General features: G+C 40.9%; 1 protein-coding gene across 2 annotated transcripts; it reads right to left on the bottom strand.

The window, feature by feature from the left end:
* Nucleotides 1-290: 290 nt before the first annotated feature.
* Nucleotides 291-16,579, bottom strand: LOC112571306 (protein kintoun-like). 2 transcript variants are annotated; one of them, XM_025250208.1, is made up of 4 exons: nt 16,141-16,579; nt 14,941-15,084; nt 14,436-14,606; nt 291-6,559 (listed from the first exon to the last, which is right to left on the bottom strand). In XM_025250208.1, the coding sequence occupies exons 1-4, from the start codon at nt 16,543-16,545 to the stop codon at nt 5,189-5,191; spliced, it is 2,091 nt and encodes a 696-aa protein (XP_025105993.1). In that variant the 5' UTR covers nt 16,546-16,579; the 3' UTR covers nt 291-5,188. The 2 variants fall into 2 exon arrangements, with proteins under 2 accessions (XP_025105993.1, XP_025105992.1); XM_025250207.1 differs by having other exon boundaries at nt 14,941-16,558.
* Between the last annotated feature and the right edge of the window lie 1,285 nt (nt 16,580-17,864).

The following is a 17,864-nucleotide window of genomic DNA, read 5'->3' as shown; positions in this document are numbered from 1 at the left end:
TGAACTTGAATTATTCATTCAATTGATTCGGTCACTATGCCTTTATGTTATTCTTAAATGCTTCTCCCCAGAACTCTTAAGTGCTACATCTTGAAACTTTAAATTATTGAACTATCTATGCCAAAGTCCAGGACTGCCCTCACCATCAAGTCATCAACAATCTGTATGTTTCATAAAATCTTTACTGAGCTGTATATTCTGTTAATAGAAATCAATTATCAAATTCTCTGCAACAACCGTAAGCACAAAAGCACAAGTTTGCTCTAATTAGAGTTTTCATAAACAGTATGCATTTGTTATTACTTTATTAGACAAGGAATGATGAAAGCTGACAGCCCATGGTGTCAGAAACATTAATCACAAATTCATACAGACATTCAGCTTATTAACCCAGTTTGATTTTCAGTTCTTCACAGATTAGTTTTTAAAATTGTCAGTGAAGATTTTCTTGCCAGTATGAACATTTTATTCAACATCTTGTTGGAGAACATAGTACAAGAAATCCTCAACAACCTTCACATTTCCAACAGTAGATGTCTGATATGCAACTTATGTTTTGCAGATGAAATCAATCCGATAACAGGAACCAACAGAGACCAACTGCAAGATCTCACAGACTAGAGCAAAAGTCTCAGTCACTGGCAACCCTAGGATAAGCAGAGGAAAAGGTTAAAAAAAAAAGTCATCAGGGAGTGAGGTGTTAGAGACCTCACTTTTCTTGGGGGCAAGCTTTATGTGAGGGTGGTGCCCATCTTCTCTCACTCGCTGCCTTACCTTTCCCAACATTTTATGGCACAGGTGCCTGTGCCTAACCTACGGCCCGTGGGCCACATCCGACCTACTCATTTTAAGCAGACACAAAATAATGTCATTTTTAATGTCATGATTCTGGCAAAACTGCCATGTTCTGGCCCACAAGATTTTATATCATGTCCAGTGCAAGCCTCGGGTGAGAAGAGGTTGGGCACCAGTATTTTATGGAGTAAGGTACCCATTCCAGACAACTGGGTCGACTAAGGAAAAGCTTACTGTGCAACATGAGCATGGAACCAGCATACCTCTAGGTCTGAGTGCTAGTGCTCTAACCACTCAACTATCCAGAGGAAAATCCAGTCATTTGAGACCAAGTGCTTGAGGCTGGTCCAGATCTCATGCAAGAGCATAAAACTAATGACTTTGCATGAAGCATTGTCATACTCAGAGGACACCAGGAGCCACTACTTTCAACAGTCAAGCAATATAAGCTAGTCTGATTCAGTCATGTGACCTGACATGACACTATGTCAAAGATGGTCCTTCAAGGTACCTTGGATGGGATTTGGTCAGAGAAAAAAACCTGGCTCACAAATGTGGAGTGGACTAGCTGGTGGTCCCATTCAGGACTTAAACACCATCACTCAAGACAGGCCTTATCAGCTGCCATGCCTATCCATAAGTTCCTCACAATGATCATGTCCTTAATGACATGCTGTGCAGTGTGCATGGAATGTTACATAACCTTCTCAAAAATCATCTTCAAGTGCTGCAGCAGCACATTATAGTAACTGTGTTACCCACAAAAGGTCTTAACCATCTGTAAAGCCCTCATGCACTAAAAGATAATGTCACCAGTCAGTTCAAGGTTAAATTAACTCAACTAAGAAATGAATCTCAAAGAATGAGGGTATTTTGTCAAATATTCACACACTTGTTGGTGGTTGCAACAGAAGAGGGGGTCAGTTTATTAACCATTCAGCTGGCTTTACTGAGACATTTGAAGATGGAAAAGATCACCATTGTTATAAACCACTGCAGCAGTAAATTTTAAAAAAAGGCAGGAGAAAAGTTATCTGATTTCCCAATAATAAAAACTTGAAAGACAAAAACTGTGGTTGCAAGTGATATAAAGAGAGAACTTCACGCTGACAGCTAACTCGATGTTATATGGTTAGCATTTCTTATTAAGGTTTTGTATTGATAACCTACATTTAATTAACTAGATCCCAATGTTACATCATAGGTTAGTGAAAGCATACAACCATCCCTATGACAAGCAAAACAACTGCTTAGTGTAAGATCGAACCTCGAGATCTTTGCTAGACTTGAAGAAAAGTATTAGTTGATAAAGAGGCATGTTGCAGCATCAGACATTGATTTCAAAATAACAGCAGAAACAATGTTAAAAGTATGAAATAAGGGGATGTGAATTATCTTAAGAAAAAAAACCCCCAACAAATAAGAATACTTTTATTACAGCTTTTACAATCGGCCCTGACCCACCCAATTATGATATAACTTTCCAAGCATTATGAGGAGTCTGTCCATAGATCATGTATCTTTAAGTATATAAAATATATTATGCCAAAAAAATTTCTAAGCTATTGTTGCTTTAGTTACAATTATTAAATTAAGTTAACTGTTATGCATTTTAAGAACATGTAAGCTACTGTATATCTAGGGTTGCGAGTGACCACAGCTTTATTCTCTCAAACTACTCAATCCCTCCTGGCCAGTTCCCCTTACTCTGGAAGAAAGTGTTGATGATAGTAGTAGCCAATAAATCTTCTTTTGGCCAAGGAACACAAGGGTGGAAGAGCCAGACACAAAAAGACTGTGCAGGACTCCTTCATAAATGTAGGCTGTCACAGTTTGCTTTGTTTCTGCTACCTGCTATCCAAAATGATTATTTTGGTACAAGCAGGAAACTGTGAAATCGACTTTGTCAGACTCAGAACTTCTCTTTCAGTCACATTGTTCTTTATTCATGTCAACAAAGCTGAAATTGTGTAGGTTTTGGAAGATCCAGTTAAAGAATGCTATAACCAAAGTCACATACATACACTTGACCTCCTTTTCCAATTTGTGCACAGCACTAAGATAACTGCTAAATGCTTATTGGATGTTGCCATTAGACACTAATCTTAATGAAAAGGTTCTCATACTCTACCAGTGTTAGTTTATTATAAAATAATGTGTCAATGAATTTTTGTTTTTTGAAATAGAGTGCTGATTGACCTTAATTCATACTTCTGAAGTCCCTGATAAATGAAAACATTCAACACCTTTAATAAACGAATAATGCATTGCTCAATCAGCGTACACATTTTTAAAATCGCAGGAAATGAGGCCTAAGCCACCTTCTAAATCCCAGCAATATCTCAACCCTGATAACCTGCTGGCTTATACCTCATGAATCTTCTTGTTTTGTTCTGATTTTGCATATTTTCACGAACTAAGCCCACTCATTTTTCCCTCGAGTTATGCCTAATCTGCCTCTAGTAGGACTGCTAACACATAGCAGGTTAAAAGATAAAATACTAGCACTTTAGCTAACTGCTGGCAAGATCTTTAGTCTGTTTAGTCAGACTTTGTGAAGGCTCTTTCTTGTTGCCACATCTTTGTTGTGCTTGTAAGCACTCAGTACATCTGAAAAAAATCTTTAGGCTGTGTGTGAGCTGCTGGAAAACATGAAGACATAATGCATATTCACATCGATAACAGCAGTTGGCTGAAAAATAAAACTTCATCATGTCCTTGCTAATAAGGAAAAGCTATTTGTTGCAAAAATAACTAATGATACAGATAGATGTTATTAAGACATAGAAGGGTTTAGGACTCTCCCATACCTACCTTGTCCATTACAAATTTCACCATTTTTCTCACAATGATCATTGTGCAAATGTTTATTTCTACCCAATTTACTATAGAATATTTCTAAATATCACACATTCTGACAATTCAATTCCTAAGCAAAAGGATATGACCAAAAGAAAAACCAAAACCAAAAAAAAACCACACAAAGTTCAAAACTAAATTTAACTTAGCATAATGTGAAACGTGGCATTATGGAAAACTTATCTTTCCTTCAAATTCCAACATCTTTAGGAAAAACCAATTTGGTGCAGAATATGTATAGTGCTGAAACCTCTGACATCAAGTCAGAAATCTGAGACAGCAGATGTACATTTTCACTTCCACATTAAAAAAATGGTCCTTTTGACCTGTGCCTCTATCACTGCGGAGATGTCAAGCACAAGGCAATGTCACCAAAGGAGCAATAACTACTCCCACAAGGGTTAACTTTAGCAGACAGCAGTGTGGGTATGCTGGCTGGAAGAGTGAAGCAGATGGCAACCTTTGCTGAAGAAAAACCCTTTGAACATGAAATGTTTCCACTCCGTAGTTTCTTGACCTTTTACCTCTTCACATTATCATATTTTCTCAAAGTACAGACCCACATACAGTACATATTATTCAGTCTAAAATAGGACCACTTAGCCCAATTTAGACCATTTCACTTCTATGCTGAAAAACACCACTCCCACAAAACCATAGCTCAAAATAAATCAGTCTATCTGTCCAGTATCAGGTCATTGTGCTGAACATCCAGAAGTCCACTGCAAGATCATATTACGTCTACACCTACAATTGTCAGATAATGCTAGTTAACATGCATCAGCCTACAGTCAGACCACACTATGATTACATCAACCAGTTTATAGGCAAACACTCACATCTAGCAGTCCATTGTTCATTGATATTTCTATCACCAGATGTTATGACAACACTCAACTGCCTATTATTTCTGCATCAATTCCATTAGACAATGATGTAATGACAACACCAAAATTCAGTGTAGAATCTAAGTTAATTCACCACATTTTCCATGCATTTCATTGTCATCATTAATTTTGCATCATTCTGTGCAGGTTCCACATTGTGTTTTTTCAAACTACAGTCAGCATTATTCTTCTCTCAGCCTATGTTTAAACAGAGTTGTTTACCTGTGTAATTGTTTTCTGTCCTTTCTACAAAAAAAGAGACAAAATAAGTAGATACAATTAAAAATTTTTATTATTTCCTTGAATGGACAATTGTCTCTCATGGTTCGCATAGTTGCTAATTTCAACCTGCCACTATCAGAAGCTGAAACATTCAGCCAAAGAAGAAGCAATGCTCCAAGACTTTCTTGCCTTTCTTATTTTTTTCTATTACAGATAAATTTATCTAGCAAAATTGCCTCTATTGCATCCTTTCCAGCATCGAGGGCTTGTCAGACCACACCATGGTAGCAAAATACCAGTTTGTCCCACTCCAATCTACACTTTGATCTACACAATGGGTATGATGGTTCAAAACTGAGTGGCATCCAATCACTTGGCTACAAACTGTCTTCTATGCATGGCTTTGGTGACAAAGTAGCTCTGTGTCACTCACAATCTAAGTCAAAGATAACAGTGTTAGAAAACTTGAATGCACACTGAGTCCTGTGCTGGTTTTCCTCAAAACCTGTTGGATTTAAACTCTTTTCTGACTCCTCAATTTTATATTTGTCTGTCTTGTCTGCAGTTCCATTCACCCACGGATGAGGTCCTTCTTTGTTCTGTAGTTTTTCAGCCTCCCTGGTGATAGTAAGCTGTTCTTGCATTCTCATATCTTCAAGATTATCATCACCATTGCCACTAGCAAGCTTTGAAGCCAAAGAAATTTTTCCCTCAAGTGAATGTTTGCTCTCAAACACATCATGGTAAGAGGTGGAATTAACATGCTCACTGCTGACTGCTAGTGTGTTATCACCACATGCAGACTGTACATGTTTAGTCCTTTCTGCTAGAGTGCCACATGGCTTGGTGACTCCATCGGTTACCAAAACAGGTTGGGTCCTCAAGGCTTTTCCATCTACAGTACCAAATATTGTATTATTGGCTTTGTCATCTTTAACAAGGAGACATTTTTGACCATTTTCACTGGCTGTAATAGGTAAGCTTTTCTGAATGGATTCATCAGCTGTAACAAGTGGGATGTCATCATTAGCACATTCAACAATGCATCTGTTCCCACTGCTGTCATTAGCTGCAGGATGAACTTTCTTTTCCCTGGCTTCTTCACCTGCAGCCTGGGCACTGGCACTGGAATCTGATATATGTTTTAGCATGCAATGCTTTCCAGAATCAGCTTCATATCTTGGCTGTGTTATTTCTATTTCACCTTTGCCTTCTTGATCTATTTCACACTTGGGTAAGGAAGTGTTTTGTAACTTGACCTCTTCAATTTTGGGTGTGCAATCAGCTACTGATGGACTAGATGCAGTTCTCCATTTCTTGTTTTGCGTCAGCTTGAGGGTCCTGTCATGGCCACTTTCCTCCTCACTTAGAGAATGGGAATCTGACAAGCTGTGAGTCTGGTCATCTCCACTACCCTCAGAACCTCCACTGTTGTGCCGCCGCCTTGAGCCACGCTCTTCTCGCTTGCGCTGACGTCGGCGTTTACTCTTGAGTGCCATGGTCATGCTGCTGACTGCAGAAGAGGTCTTGAAGGTAGCTTGGTCAATGTGTTCACTAAAGGACACTGACCTCCTCTTTCCCAGTGAAGAGGACAACTCCTCCTCCTCCTCTCCTGGTGACCTGGGGCTCTCTTGATCACCATTCTGATCTTCACTAGACTCAGACACTGTATGCTGCTTGAGGATTCCATGCAGAAGAGGTGGTGGTCGTGAGTGTACCACCTGGATCTCAGCTGAAGATGGAGGGTCATACTCCTCATCCTCATCGCTTGTGTATCTGTGTGCCTGCTTCTTGTTCTGAAACATGCAGGACATCCATTAAGAAAGCACCTTCAGACATCCAACTTAAATATATATATAGGCAGACAAACAGGGTCAATTCCACCCAGTGCTGTATGCCAGCAGAAACAACTGGGCAGATAGAATGACACATATTTCTTGGTGGAGACTGAACATTGTTTGACATTTCCAAAACCTGCCAAAACTTGGGTGACTATTTTGTTAGCTTTTAAAAACTATATTCTTTCAGGCTCATTTCAGGACAATACAAGCTGAAAGCCAAGGTTGTATAGGCTGGAATGTTGTTCATAATTTGTTAATATCTTACTAATTTCATTTAACTAGTTAAAAATAAGTTCACATGCATTTTAATCTTTTTGATTGCACATGCTGAAACATCATATACTGATAGAATATTCATCTACATAGTTTTTTCTTTACGTATTTTTAAAAAGGTGATTTTGGGGACCATGGAGATATGAATACTATTTTCATCAGTGCCAACATATTTGAAATTTGACAAGACACATAATGGAGGTATAAATATTGACACACAATGGAAGTATGGCAGCTAGGTCTTACTCCACTATTTTTGTTGAAATGACCGTGTACACTTTCATTTAGAAGCAAGGCCATGAAGGCAAGGCCACTGCAGCCATTTTAAAGTTAATGTGACCATGAATTGCCAATCACTGCCAATCACAGAGAAGCGGTATAACATGGCTGGTCTTACAGAAAACTAAGAAGTAACATTGTTTTTATGCTATTGGCACTTTTAAAGAACTGAACAAGGCAGCTAAAAAGATCAACAAATAAAAAATAAGAATCATTAAATCATGACAAACAAATGCAGATATAAGCTTCTAAGTAGATTCAACCATCATGCAAGATCTGCTGTCGCTGATCTTGCAAAAGACCATAGAAGAAATTCCCTAAAAAAATATTTAAAAAAAAATAAATAAAAATTGTCTGAAATAAATGCACCATCTTTGCCCATGTTCTGGTAGACTCAGTGACTGAGACTAACACTTAGTGACAAACTTTTAAAGCTGGCTTGTAACTCTCCCCATGGACAACATAGTGCAAGAGTAAGAGTCTTCAAGAGCTCAAATCCTCATTAGCTTAATTTATGTTAGTTAATAATAATAATAATCATAATAGGATTTGTACAGCACACTTCCCTACAAAGAGGCGCGCTCAATGTGCTTCACACGAGACGAACAAACAAAATTTATTGCTGAAGCCATCTGGCTTCAACATCATAGGATGTGAGCACAGCTCACAAAATTTTAGGATAAAATATTACAATTTAAGAAGTACATATTAATATAAGTGTTGGCATAAACAATAACATTCAAAGAAAGTGACAGTAACAATATGGACATCTTTCTTCGGTTAGCTTCTGACAGTTTTACATTCTTTAAAACAGTGGTAAAGATATCTGGTTAGGTTAGTACTATGTGATGTATCATTGATTAAGGCTGAGAAGGTAAGGACAGATTGAGTTGAGCATTTCGATGGCAGGAATCAACATCTTAAGTCTTTCAGCCGAAAGCATTGGAAAAGTAGGTCATTTCATCGTCTTGTGAAGTATGGCAAAGGAGGCATTCCAAATCTGGTGCTAAGGTTTGTGTATCTGTGTTTGACGGTTTTAAAATCAGAGATTCCCAGTAAATATCTAGTTAAAGCATCTCTTAATGCTTTATTGTTGATACCCTATAAATATGGTTCCACCTGCAGTTGACTTAAATTTTGCATATACAGTCAAATCTCGCTACTATGCCACCCACCGGGACCGAGAAAAAGTGGCATAGTAGCGAGAGTGGCATAGTAACGAGGGTTCATAATAAAGGCTTTATTTTTCAAGTTACCCGTCAGTCCAAAGCTCGCAAGAATCGTCTGCTGGCACTAGCTGTCTCCTCTCATTCTCACCTCTTCATCCTTCACCCCTCCCAACCACATCCGCGCATCTGCATCCTGTCTCTAGACGACCCCCTCCCGCTCTCCCTCTGTCACGGGGCTTTCACCCGGCCAGTGACCACCCTCCCATCGCCAGCCTCCACCCTCCCTGTGTGCGTGCTATGTTCCATCCCACCTAACTGCGATGTCCCACACTACCATACAGCATAATAATCGAGCACTGCGCGGAATTTCACAACTTGTGCCTTTTAACAATCACACAGAAGTGGCATAGTAGCGAGAGTAGGTGGTGGCATAGTAAATTTATGTTACATTGAATTTATAGTCGGGACCGAGCAAAAGGGGTATAATACCGAGAGTGGCATAGTAGCGGGGTGGCATAGTAGGGAGATTTGACTGTACCTTTAACCTAGGGCTCTCTGTATCATGACAATGCCAATCTTGTTTATGACAGTTAACAAGATTCTGCTTAAACACACACAAAAATTTGCCAAGGTTTTGCACACCTTTATTCTCCCAGTCATAGCCAAAACCACACATGTACAGAGTTTCACGCACTTCAGACACCCAGCATGCTTTCCCTTTATCATGAAGCTCAACTGGCATATTATATGCTTTCCGCAGATGTCTGCTGGGGTCAAGCCTCAATAGGTGTAACCAGTATTAGATGCATGGGGCTTCGGAATGTACATAGAGGGGAAATCTACCTGTGTCACTGCAAACCATATCGTTTGGGGTTTTGAAGCTGACATTAAGTAGTATTTTTAATGTAAAGGTATGTACAATTTCTACTGGGCGATTATTTTTAAGCCCCATATTTCTGATTTCCCTCTCAAGGTGAGTTTAGCTCATGATCAGAACAGACAATTCTTCAGTCTGCTGTCAGTTCTAGCCTAATTATCCTAAGTTAATTATGAACTGATTAACTTGTCAATCATAATTTTGCGATGCATTGACACCTATGAACCATGCTCGTTGACTGCTCAGTTTCCAGGTCGATATGCAGCTGCTTTGTTTGAAGTTTTTGGACTTTTATGTTTAAATGAGCTCAGCCCATGGCGGATGTGTACGGCAAGATCAAGACTCTTTGCTAAAACTGTTTACTGATGGCACTCATCATGGCCAGTCTCTTGCTGTGCGTATGGGATGTGCAATTAAACCCTGGTCTTAACAGAAACACAGACAGTACTTCAAACAGTACTCTATGAGGAGCAGAGAGTGATAGTAACATCACACCAGAGTGTTTCATCCACCCTTGATACACTACCTCTCTCCATGTCACATCTGGAAGAGTCACAATTCAGCCTGGTGTCCACTACTGACAATCAACTCTGTGGTGTGGGAGATTTCATATCCAACAATATCTCTGAGTAGATTTAAGTCTCTTTCCAATCACTCGTAGAAAATATTACATCGCTACAAGAGTCTGTTACTTCAGCTAGCAAAACAATTGAAAATACAATATACATCCATGTTCTGTTTAAAAAGAAAATGAACAGTTAAAGAAAAGATTAGACGAGACTGTTGATCTTGATAAACTTGAAGTGATGTCATGTTGAAACATAAAACTTTTTGGCAGGAAAGAAAGTAGTGACGAGAACTGTGCAGTATGCATTGATAAAGTATCTGTCTTCTTAACGAACACTTTCATCATAAATCATGGGAAACCAAGGACAATGAATGTGCTCATCGCCTTGGAAGACCAATGTTAAATGACACCCATCCAAAACCCATGATCATTAAGTTTCACCATTGGAATGATAAAATTCACCTTACGAACAACAAAAGCAGTTAAAGACAATCTGACAGCTTCTGGCATAAGAGTAACAAATGATTTGACAAGACGACAGGCAGCCATCACACAGGCATGTGGGGAAGGGAAGTTTGCATTCTACAAAAACAGTAAACTTCGTGTAGAAGATAGATGCACACAACCCTGGTCCCAGTGCCAAGCTGCCAGTGATAAAGGGAATGGAGAAGGTACCAATGACAACATTTCTGCTGCCAATTTCTACTACCATACTTCCTTTAAACCAGATGATTTAAATGGAGAACCTGCCAGATGGTCACCAGGGCAACATTCACTCTCTTCTGACGGTAAGTTGGTGAGTCAGGATGCAATCAACATCCCTGGCAAAACATGGAAAACCCACACATCAACAACAACTGCCACACAAATATAGTCATAAGATCCAAAAATAGAACAACTGTGCAGCCACCCATTATGCTCGGAAAACACGGGCATTAAACGGATGCAGCTAAAGACACTTCATCTCAGAGCCCATTTGAGCTGTGAACACTAGCCAAGCTCACAACGATACAAGATCAAAATGTGCCACATCTGCCCATGTTTCACAACAGCAATTGCTAGCAAGCTGGACCAGACAACCACTACAAGCACAAAAACCAGAGTCAGTGAGGAAAGAGGCCAGGTCATACAGATTACAACTGAGTACAAACAAGCACAAAATAATATATGAATATGCACCAGCTGGCAATACAAGAACACAAAGGAACACAGAGATAGGAGTGTTGGGGAGAAATGACAACAGGATACACTATTATAGTAAGCATTTCTGAAACAGGTATGTGTTAAGTCCAGATCGGAAGGCATGTACTGAGTTCACTGTGAGAAAAGACGGAAGCAGGCCATTCCAAATACTGAGGCCTGAGAAGGAGAAAAAGCGACAGCCAAATGTCTCCAGTCTCATATGTGGAACAGACAGCAAGTCAGCGTGGACCAAGTTAACTAACCTGTGAGGTTGGTATGGCAACACCAACTTTGACAGATTGGGACAAGGCCATGAACAACACGATAGCAAAGCATGGTGATCTTGAATTTGATACAAGCCCGAACTGGCAGCCAGTGGTGATCACAGAGAAATGGTGTGGCATGGCTGGCCTTCTGCTTATGGAATACAATGCAGGCAGTATTGTTCTGAGCTCTCTGAAGATTGTCAAGCAAGCAGCCAGGAAGATTTATGAACAAAGAGTTACAGTAGTCGAATCTGGTCAACACAAATGCTGACATAAGCTGCTTGGTGGAGACAACAGAGATGTATGATGCAGCTGATTCTGTGAAGCTCAAAAAAGATGAATTTGCAAACTGAGTTGACATGATTCTCAAAGAACAATGTAGGAGAAAGTTTATTTAAATTTATTTAATTTAGATGGAGGCAGGTGTTTAAGCATATGTGCAGAGGCTATATATCTGGATGACTTTAGTTTTAACTCCATTGAGATTTAATTTGTTTGCCAACATCCAGTGTTTGACAGAGCTGAAGTTTGCTGAGTACTGATGAACAGATTGTGGAGTGGGCAAGCAGGGCCAGATGCCAGGAGCTGAACACTGTAAGTGTACATGTGATACTGTAAGCAAAAGTGGCAGACCCCAGGGCCAAGTGGCTAGACATAGGCAGTAAACAGGAGAGGCCCTAGTACCGAACTCTAAGGCACTCCATAAACCATAGCAGAAGGTTCTGATGTGGAACCGCAGACACTAATGGACTGGGTGCAAGCAGACAAGTAGGAGTAGAACCAACCTAGAAACATGCCAGAGAAGCTGAAGGTAGTGTGATCTTCTGTGCAGTGTGGATGCAGGGAAAGTGACTCTTGTGGTCCTCCTTGATCTGAGTGCGGCCTTCGATGTCATTGATCACACCACCCTACTAACTCGTCTCCAGATGGAGGTGGGCATTGGTGGTTTCGCCTTGCAGTGGTTCCATTCCTACCTCAGTGACCGCACACAAAGGGTGATGGTCAATCAAGCTTCTTCAGTGACAGTTCCATTGCTGTGCGGTGTCCCGCAGGGCTCTGTTTTGGGCCCGATTCTATTTTCTATTTACACATCTCAGCTTGGTCCTCTCATTGAGAAGCATAATGTGAACCGTAAGATGTTTGCAGACGACACTGAACTCTATTTTTCATTTAGTACTGACAGTGAGTCGGTGCGTGAGGCAGCTTGTGCTATAGAAGATTGTTGTTTAGAGGTCAAGTCATGGATGCTGAGGAATAAACTCAAGCTTAATGATGAGAAGACAGAGGCGATGCTATGTGGTTCCAAGTTTAGCCTTAGCAAAGTCTCTCTAGATTCCATCCAAGTGGGTCAAGCTAGAGTCCCCCTCTCCAGCTCCGTACGGAACCTTGGACTCTATGTCGACAATCTTCTATGTCTGATCATGTCAGTTCTGTAGTCAAGGCATGTTATTTCCATATCCGCACACTTGGACGACTCCGACCCAGTCTCAATAAGAAGACTGCAAATGCAGTTGCTGTGTCCCTCATCGGTTCTAAATTAGACTATGCAAACAGCTGCCTCTGGGGGATTTCAAAGAGCGAGTTGTCGAAGCTTCAGCGAGTGCAAAATACGGCTGCTAGGATAGTTGCACAAAAGAAAAAAACTGACCACATTACTCCTGTACTACGTGACCTACATTGGCTTCCTGTGGAGAAAAGAATTGAGCACAAATTGTTAACCTTGACATATGGCTGTCTTCACGACCTTGCGCCTGCATATCTACAGGATCTCATTCGCCGTTACCAACCTCAGCGGAACCTTCGTTCAGCAGCCCAATTCCGACTTGAACGACCGAGTGTTCAGTCAGGGAATACTAATAAGAAGACTGCGGGTTTTAGATCCTTCTCCAATGTAGCCCCGCTTTTGTGGAACTCGCTTCCCCTCTCGACCAAGGAGTCTGCTAGTCTTGCAGCTTTCAAGAAAAATCTTAAGACTCACTTGTTTAAACTTATTTAAAATTATCATTTGACCTGCAGTTTGGTGGCTGCTGGGAACACCGCGCATTGAGCGCATCTTTGTGATGCGGATACTAGCGCGTTATAAAACTACATCATCATCATCATCATCATCATCATCACTACAGGAGAATGTGGTGGTCTAAACTGTTGAAAGCAGCAGGCAGATTAAGCATAGACAGGACTGATATTTTGACTGCAGTTACAAGCAGATAAGTCATTCCCCACCTGGACCAGAACTGTCTCAGACGAGTGAGTGGTGTTGATAGTAGGCAGACTGAAATGATTCCAGCAGAGATGTTAACATGTTGTAGCAGCTGATGAGGAACAACTTTCTCCAGGATCTTGGATAAGAGAGGAAGATTGGAGACTGGGCGATAGTTCTTTAGGTTGTTAGGGTTGAGGTTAGGCTTCTATAATATCAGTGTGACAGTAGCATGTTTGACAAAGGAAAGAACAGAGCCAGTAGACAGGGAGTAACTGATGATGCCTGTAACGACTGGAACTGATGTGTCAAGACATTCAAACATGATGGTGGTCAGAATAGGATCCAGTGCACAAGATTTCCTAGGCAAGTTAATGACAATTCTCAGTTACCAGCACAAAATCTGCAAAGGGTGCTCCAGCAAAAGTTGAAGAATCTGAGACTAGTTGATGAGTGGTCTTTTGATGAGGTTGAAAATAAAAAACCGTACAGAACGCATCTGGCAGATGGCGCTGGAATGGTGCATGGCAAAGGTGACAAGGAGTAGTTTTTGTTAACGAAGGATGATGTTTCAAGTGAAGAAGACAATTTAAACTTTAACATAATTCTCATCCAGTATACACACACATACTTGTCACACTCTGCTTTACTGATAGCCCTACTGGAAATATATAAAGAAGTGAGTAATGTCCCTTTGCCTAACTGGGTGGAGACGAATGCTCTATCTTTTTTGTGCTGTCGGCAGATCTATGTCTTCTGATCTGTGGGTTTTTGGGGTTTTTTTTGTTTCATCAGACTTGCTTTGGGCAGATGTGTCAAATAAAGGACTGATGCTGTCCGGAGGTCTATTTACAGTTTGCTGTCTGCCTTCAATTGTACCATGGTAGCACAAAATAACTTTAAACAGTCTTACTAGCCAGTGACAAATGAAATAAAATAATAACAATAGAACAAAAACATTATGTCAGTCTTACTATCCAGTGACAAAAAACAACAAAGCAAAGAAAGATAACTTACAGCTGCAGCAGGACAGACTTTGACTGTTAACTTCTTTTCATCCATTGTCAGCACTTGAAGGTTAGCTAGCTGTTCACAGCTTGTCCTGCGACTCTCTTCTTGCTCAGCAGCTGCAGCATCCAGCTGATCCAGCTGTTGTTCCAGAACAGTGCATGTCTGGAACTGGTGCTCCTGCAGACAGTTGCTATCATTGCAACAAGTGTTATAACATGGTCACCAATGTTTATGCACACAAACTGTATACCATGACTTTAATTTTAACATTTTTACAAAATAAACCTAAGAAGCATAGCACTTACTTCAAAAATACTCATGAACCATTAAGATTTATAATGATAAAGCTTATTTTCATAAAACTTATACTAAAAAACAGAAAACACTGAATTAAAACCAGCTAAGATGTGTATGTTGTTTTGATAATCTTTTATACATTCTCCACATGCACAAATACACTACTGTCGCTCCAATATACATGCACACAATTACTGATATGTCTGCACTTCACTTTTAATGTAGTTGAATCAATGCCTGCCCAGAACTGTTGCCACAAGCTTCGTGCTGAACGATCTTTCAGGAGCAGAATGGTCACATTGTCTTGGTGGACATCCACTGAGCAGTCGCTAGTGGCCACATCGCAGCCTTCAGCAAACTGCACAAAGAAACTGTAATGCATGGGGAAGCCTCCATGGCCACATGACATACACTTGAGATGCATTGCATTTGCAGCAGGGAACACCTTTTCCAAGGAGGCTTCTTCTACATTTTTAACCTGTAAAATAACAGACACTGTCTCAAGCTCTTGAGTAAAAGCAAAGTCTGGAAAAGAGTAGGTGATACTAGTTGAGTGACCATTAACAGCACTATTTAAGACTCCTGAAGATGCAGACTGCTTTTCACTCCATGCTTCCTGGGCATGCTTATCAAGTATCGCATCAGGTAATGAAATGACTTCGATCAGAGGTTTCTCTGTGACATCTTCAGGTGCTGCTTCACCATTTGCAAGATAAGGAAAAAGACCTGGTGTGTCTTCTTGCACAACAGGAAGGGTTACTGTTAGTATGCGCTTTTGTTTGTCAAACTTTGCAGATCCCTCTGTATCATCTACACTGTATGGAAGTGTAAGGTCCAACCTATATTTTGCTGGCCAGACTGATTCTAGAAGCAAGCGCTTTTCAAAGATATTTAAATCTGCTTGTGTGACTGTGCTCAACAAAGGCAGCTCTATTTTAACCACCAGTTCTTTAGGTCTTGCGCTTGGACTGGCATCTGGAGCATGGCGAAAATCTTGTAAGTCAATATGTGAGCGATGGATAATGTTGTAAACGGGTATCACCACATCATCATTATTCTCGCTATTGGCTTGTATCTTATTACTATTTTCTTTTTTGACTCTATTGGAACAACATCGTTCCTGCTTCTGTGCCTTCTCTGCACTGGTAGTGTTGTCGTATGGATATGGCATATTCTGAAGTATGCCTGTGGGATCTGGAATGTTCTGTGGGCCACTGGCACTGCGGGTGCGAATAACAGTGGCGATGGGTGTTCCTTTAAAATGCAGTTTTGGTCGTTTAACATTCTTTCGGTCAAGTTTGACACCAAATTGTTTCTCTATGCCTTCCATTGCGGTGTCCTCTACTAATTTCTTAAAGCGACCATTGCTTTCTGCCATGCGGTACGTATCTGGATGAATAACGAAGTCGTATACCTGGCAAATTCGTTTTGACTTGTCCCGGTCCTCTCGCGGAGGTGCAAACGAGTGCGGAATTTGCCACAGCAATCCATTTTTGCCGTCTGGACCTTGCTGCCGCGTAGAATTGGGCTTATCCAGTTTGTCACTCTTGCTAATGTTGATAAAAGCTTTAGTGGTACCGTTGACACTTGTTTTCAGGACATATCCTGGCTCCGGGGTGACAAACGTCACATCCATTCCTCGCTCGCGCTCAAGTTGAGCAATCTCTTCCTCATAACGACGCTTGTTCTCGGGATTCGATATCTCTTCCGCATATTCCACTAAAAGTTTGCGAAACTCCTCCTTCTTCAGCGCTTCTTCCAAGCGCTTAATTTCGTCCTGAGAAAGATTAAGGTACTCAAGCTTGTCGTTGGTAGCCATGTTGTTAGACAGCACTTAGCACTGACATGCGCAGATGCCGTGTCCGGTGTAAGGGGCGATAAGGCCTGAGTGCACGAGGGTAACTCTTGTCAATTGCTGTAACTGTGTGGACGACAAACGTATGTAATTACAGGTGTGCAATGTTTAGTGTTACAGGCTTACAGCAGTACGCCTAGAGGTGGTGTGCTACGTGCAATATATCTATACAGTCGGCAGACAACACGACAATGTTAGTTATTATTTCTATGCAGGGCAGTAGCCTCACTGAACTCCGCTGTGGCATGAATGCGTCTCACTCTGTATGCGTTGCAAATGTACGTTTGTGCATGCATGTGTACGCGCAGGCATGTGTGTGTGTGTCGGTTTATGCACGCAGTTAGTCGTGGGATGATTCCCAAACATCAGTAGTGTGATCTCCAGTTGCTAATCTTAAGGGCAGTTTTCCACATACATCAAGGACCATTTCTAGCTTTTGTACAATGGCGCGTTGTATTCTTTACATTTTTAATATGTATGCAAGACCGAATATTTAAAGGTCGCTGTCAAGGATGAAAGTACAAATCCGATATACATTTCACAAAACTGATCGAGGACTTTGTCATCATTTTTCTTATATACATTTTTCATGTAAACTTCTCGTTGTCATGAATGAATGTGACTCCCAACTTGCTGACACAAGACAATAATGCATTCTTTCAATAGAATTCTTTCAATAAAAACACAACGGTTGCCATTTGCTGCCCAGGTCGTGTGTATCGGCGACTTTCATGAGACAACAAATAACAAACCCAGCTAGCTAGAAGCAAATGCCGTCTATAGACAAGGTAAGAAAGTGGAGATAAGAAGGGATCAGAGAATGACCACAGCCGAGACGGGGTGATATACAATAGGGATAAATATATTAAATCAAAATTTGACACATTTCACCATCACAGGGTAAAAACAAGGTTATTAATACTCTAATAAACTTGGTGCCCCAAAACAACTCTTAATCATTGCCATCAGAAGTAGGAGCGCCTGAATGAAGGTCAAATTATGGGGTCTGGCAGCGATGCGAATGGCGATCAGTCTGTTTGAGATGGGGGAGAAGTTGAGAACTGCCCGGGCTACCTCTTCGCGGACGAGAAATCTTCCACCATATGCGTGCTTGGATTCCTCGCCGCTAAACCACAGTTTGTGGCCCTCTTCCAGAACTGTCTCTCCAAACCTGGTCCGCCGTACCTTCACCAGCCCCACACTGCGTCACTTCCTCCTACAGCTAAGTTGAGACGAGCTTCAGTCATGAACTATTCTCCCGTCCTTCAAGCCCGTACACCTAC

Source organism: Pomacea canaliculata, linkage group LG8 (genome assembly GCF_003073045.1).
Source record: "Pomacea canaliculata isolate SZHN2017 linkage group LG8, ASM307304v1, whole genome shotgun sequence".
Classification (NCBI taxonomy): domain Eukaryota; kingdom Metazoa; phylum Mollusca; class Gastropoda; order Architaenioglossa; family Ampullariidae; genus Pomacea; species Pomacea canaliculata.
The sequence above is the reverse complement of the archived record's forward strand: the minus strand, read 5'-3'. Positions and strand labels throughout refer to the sequence as shown.

Bases quoted from the DNA above. Each gene is read 5' to 3' on its own strand.
- LOC112571306 (XM_025250207.1), bottom strand. From the start codon at position 16,545: ATGGCTACCAACGACAAGCTTGAGTACCTTAATCTTTCTCAGGACGAA. The intron at 14,607-14,940 runs GTGAAGTGCAGA...AACTGTCTGCAG, and splicing joins TTGATTCAACTACATTAAAA to GAGCACCAGTTCCAGACATG. The intron at 6,560-14,435 runs GTAAGTTATCTT...TGCATGTTTCAG, and splicing joins AAGTCTGTCCTGCTGCAGCT to AACAAGAAGCAGGCACACAG.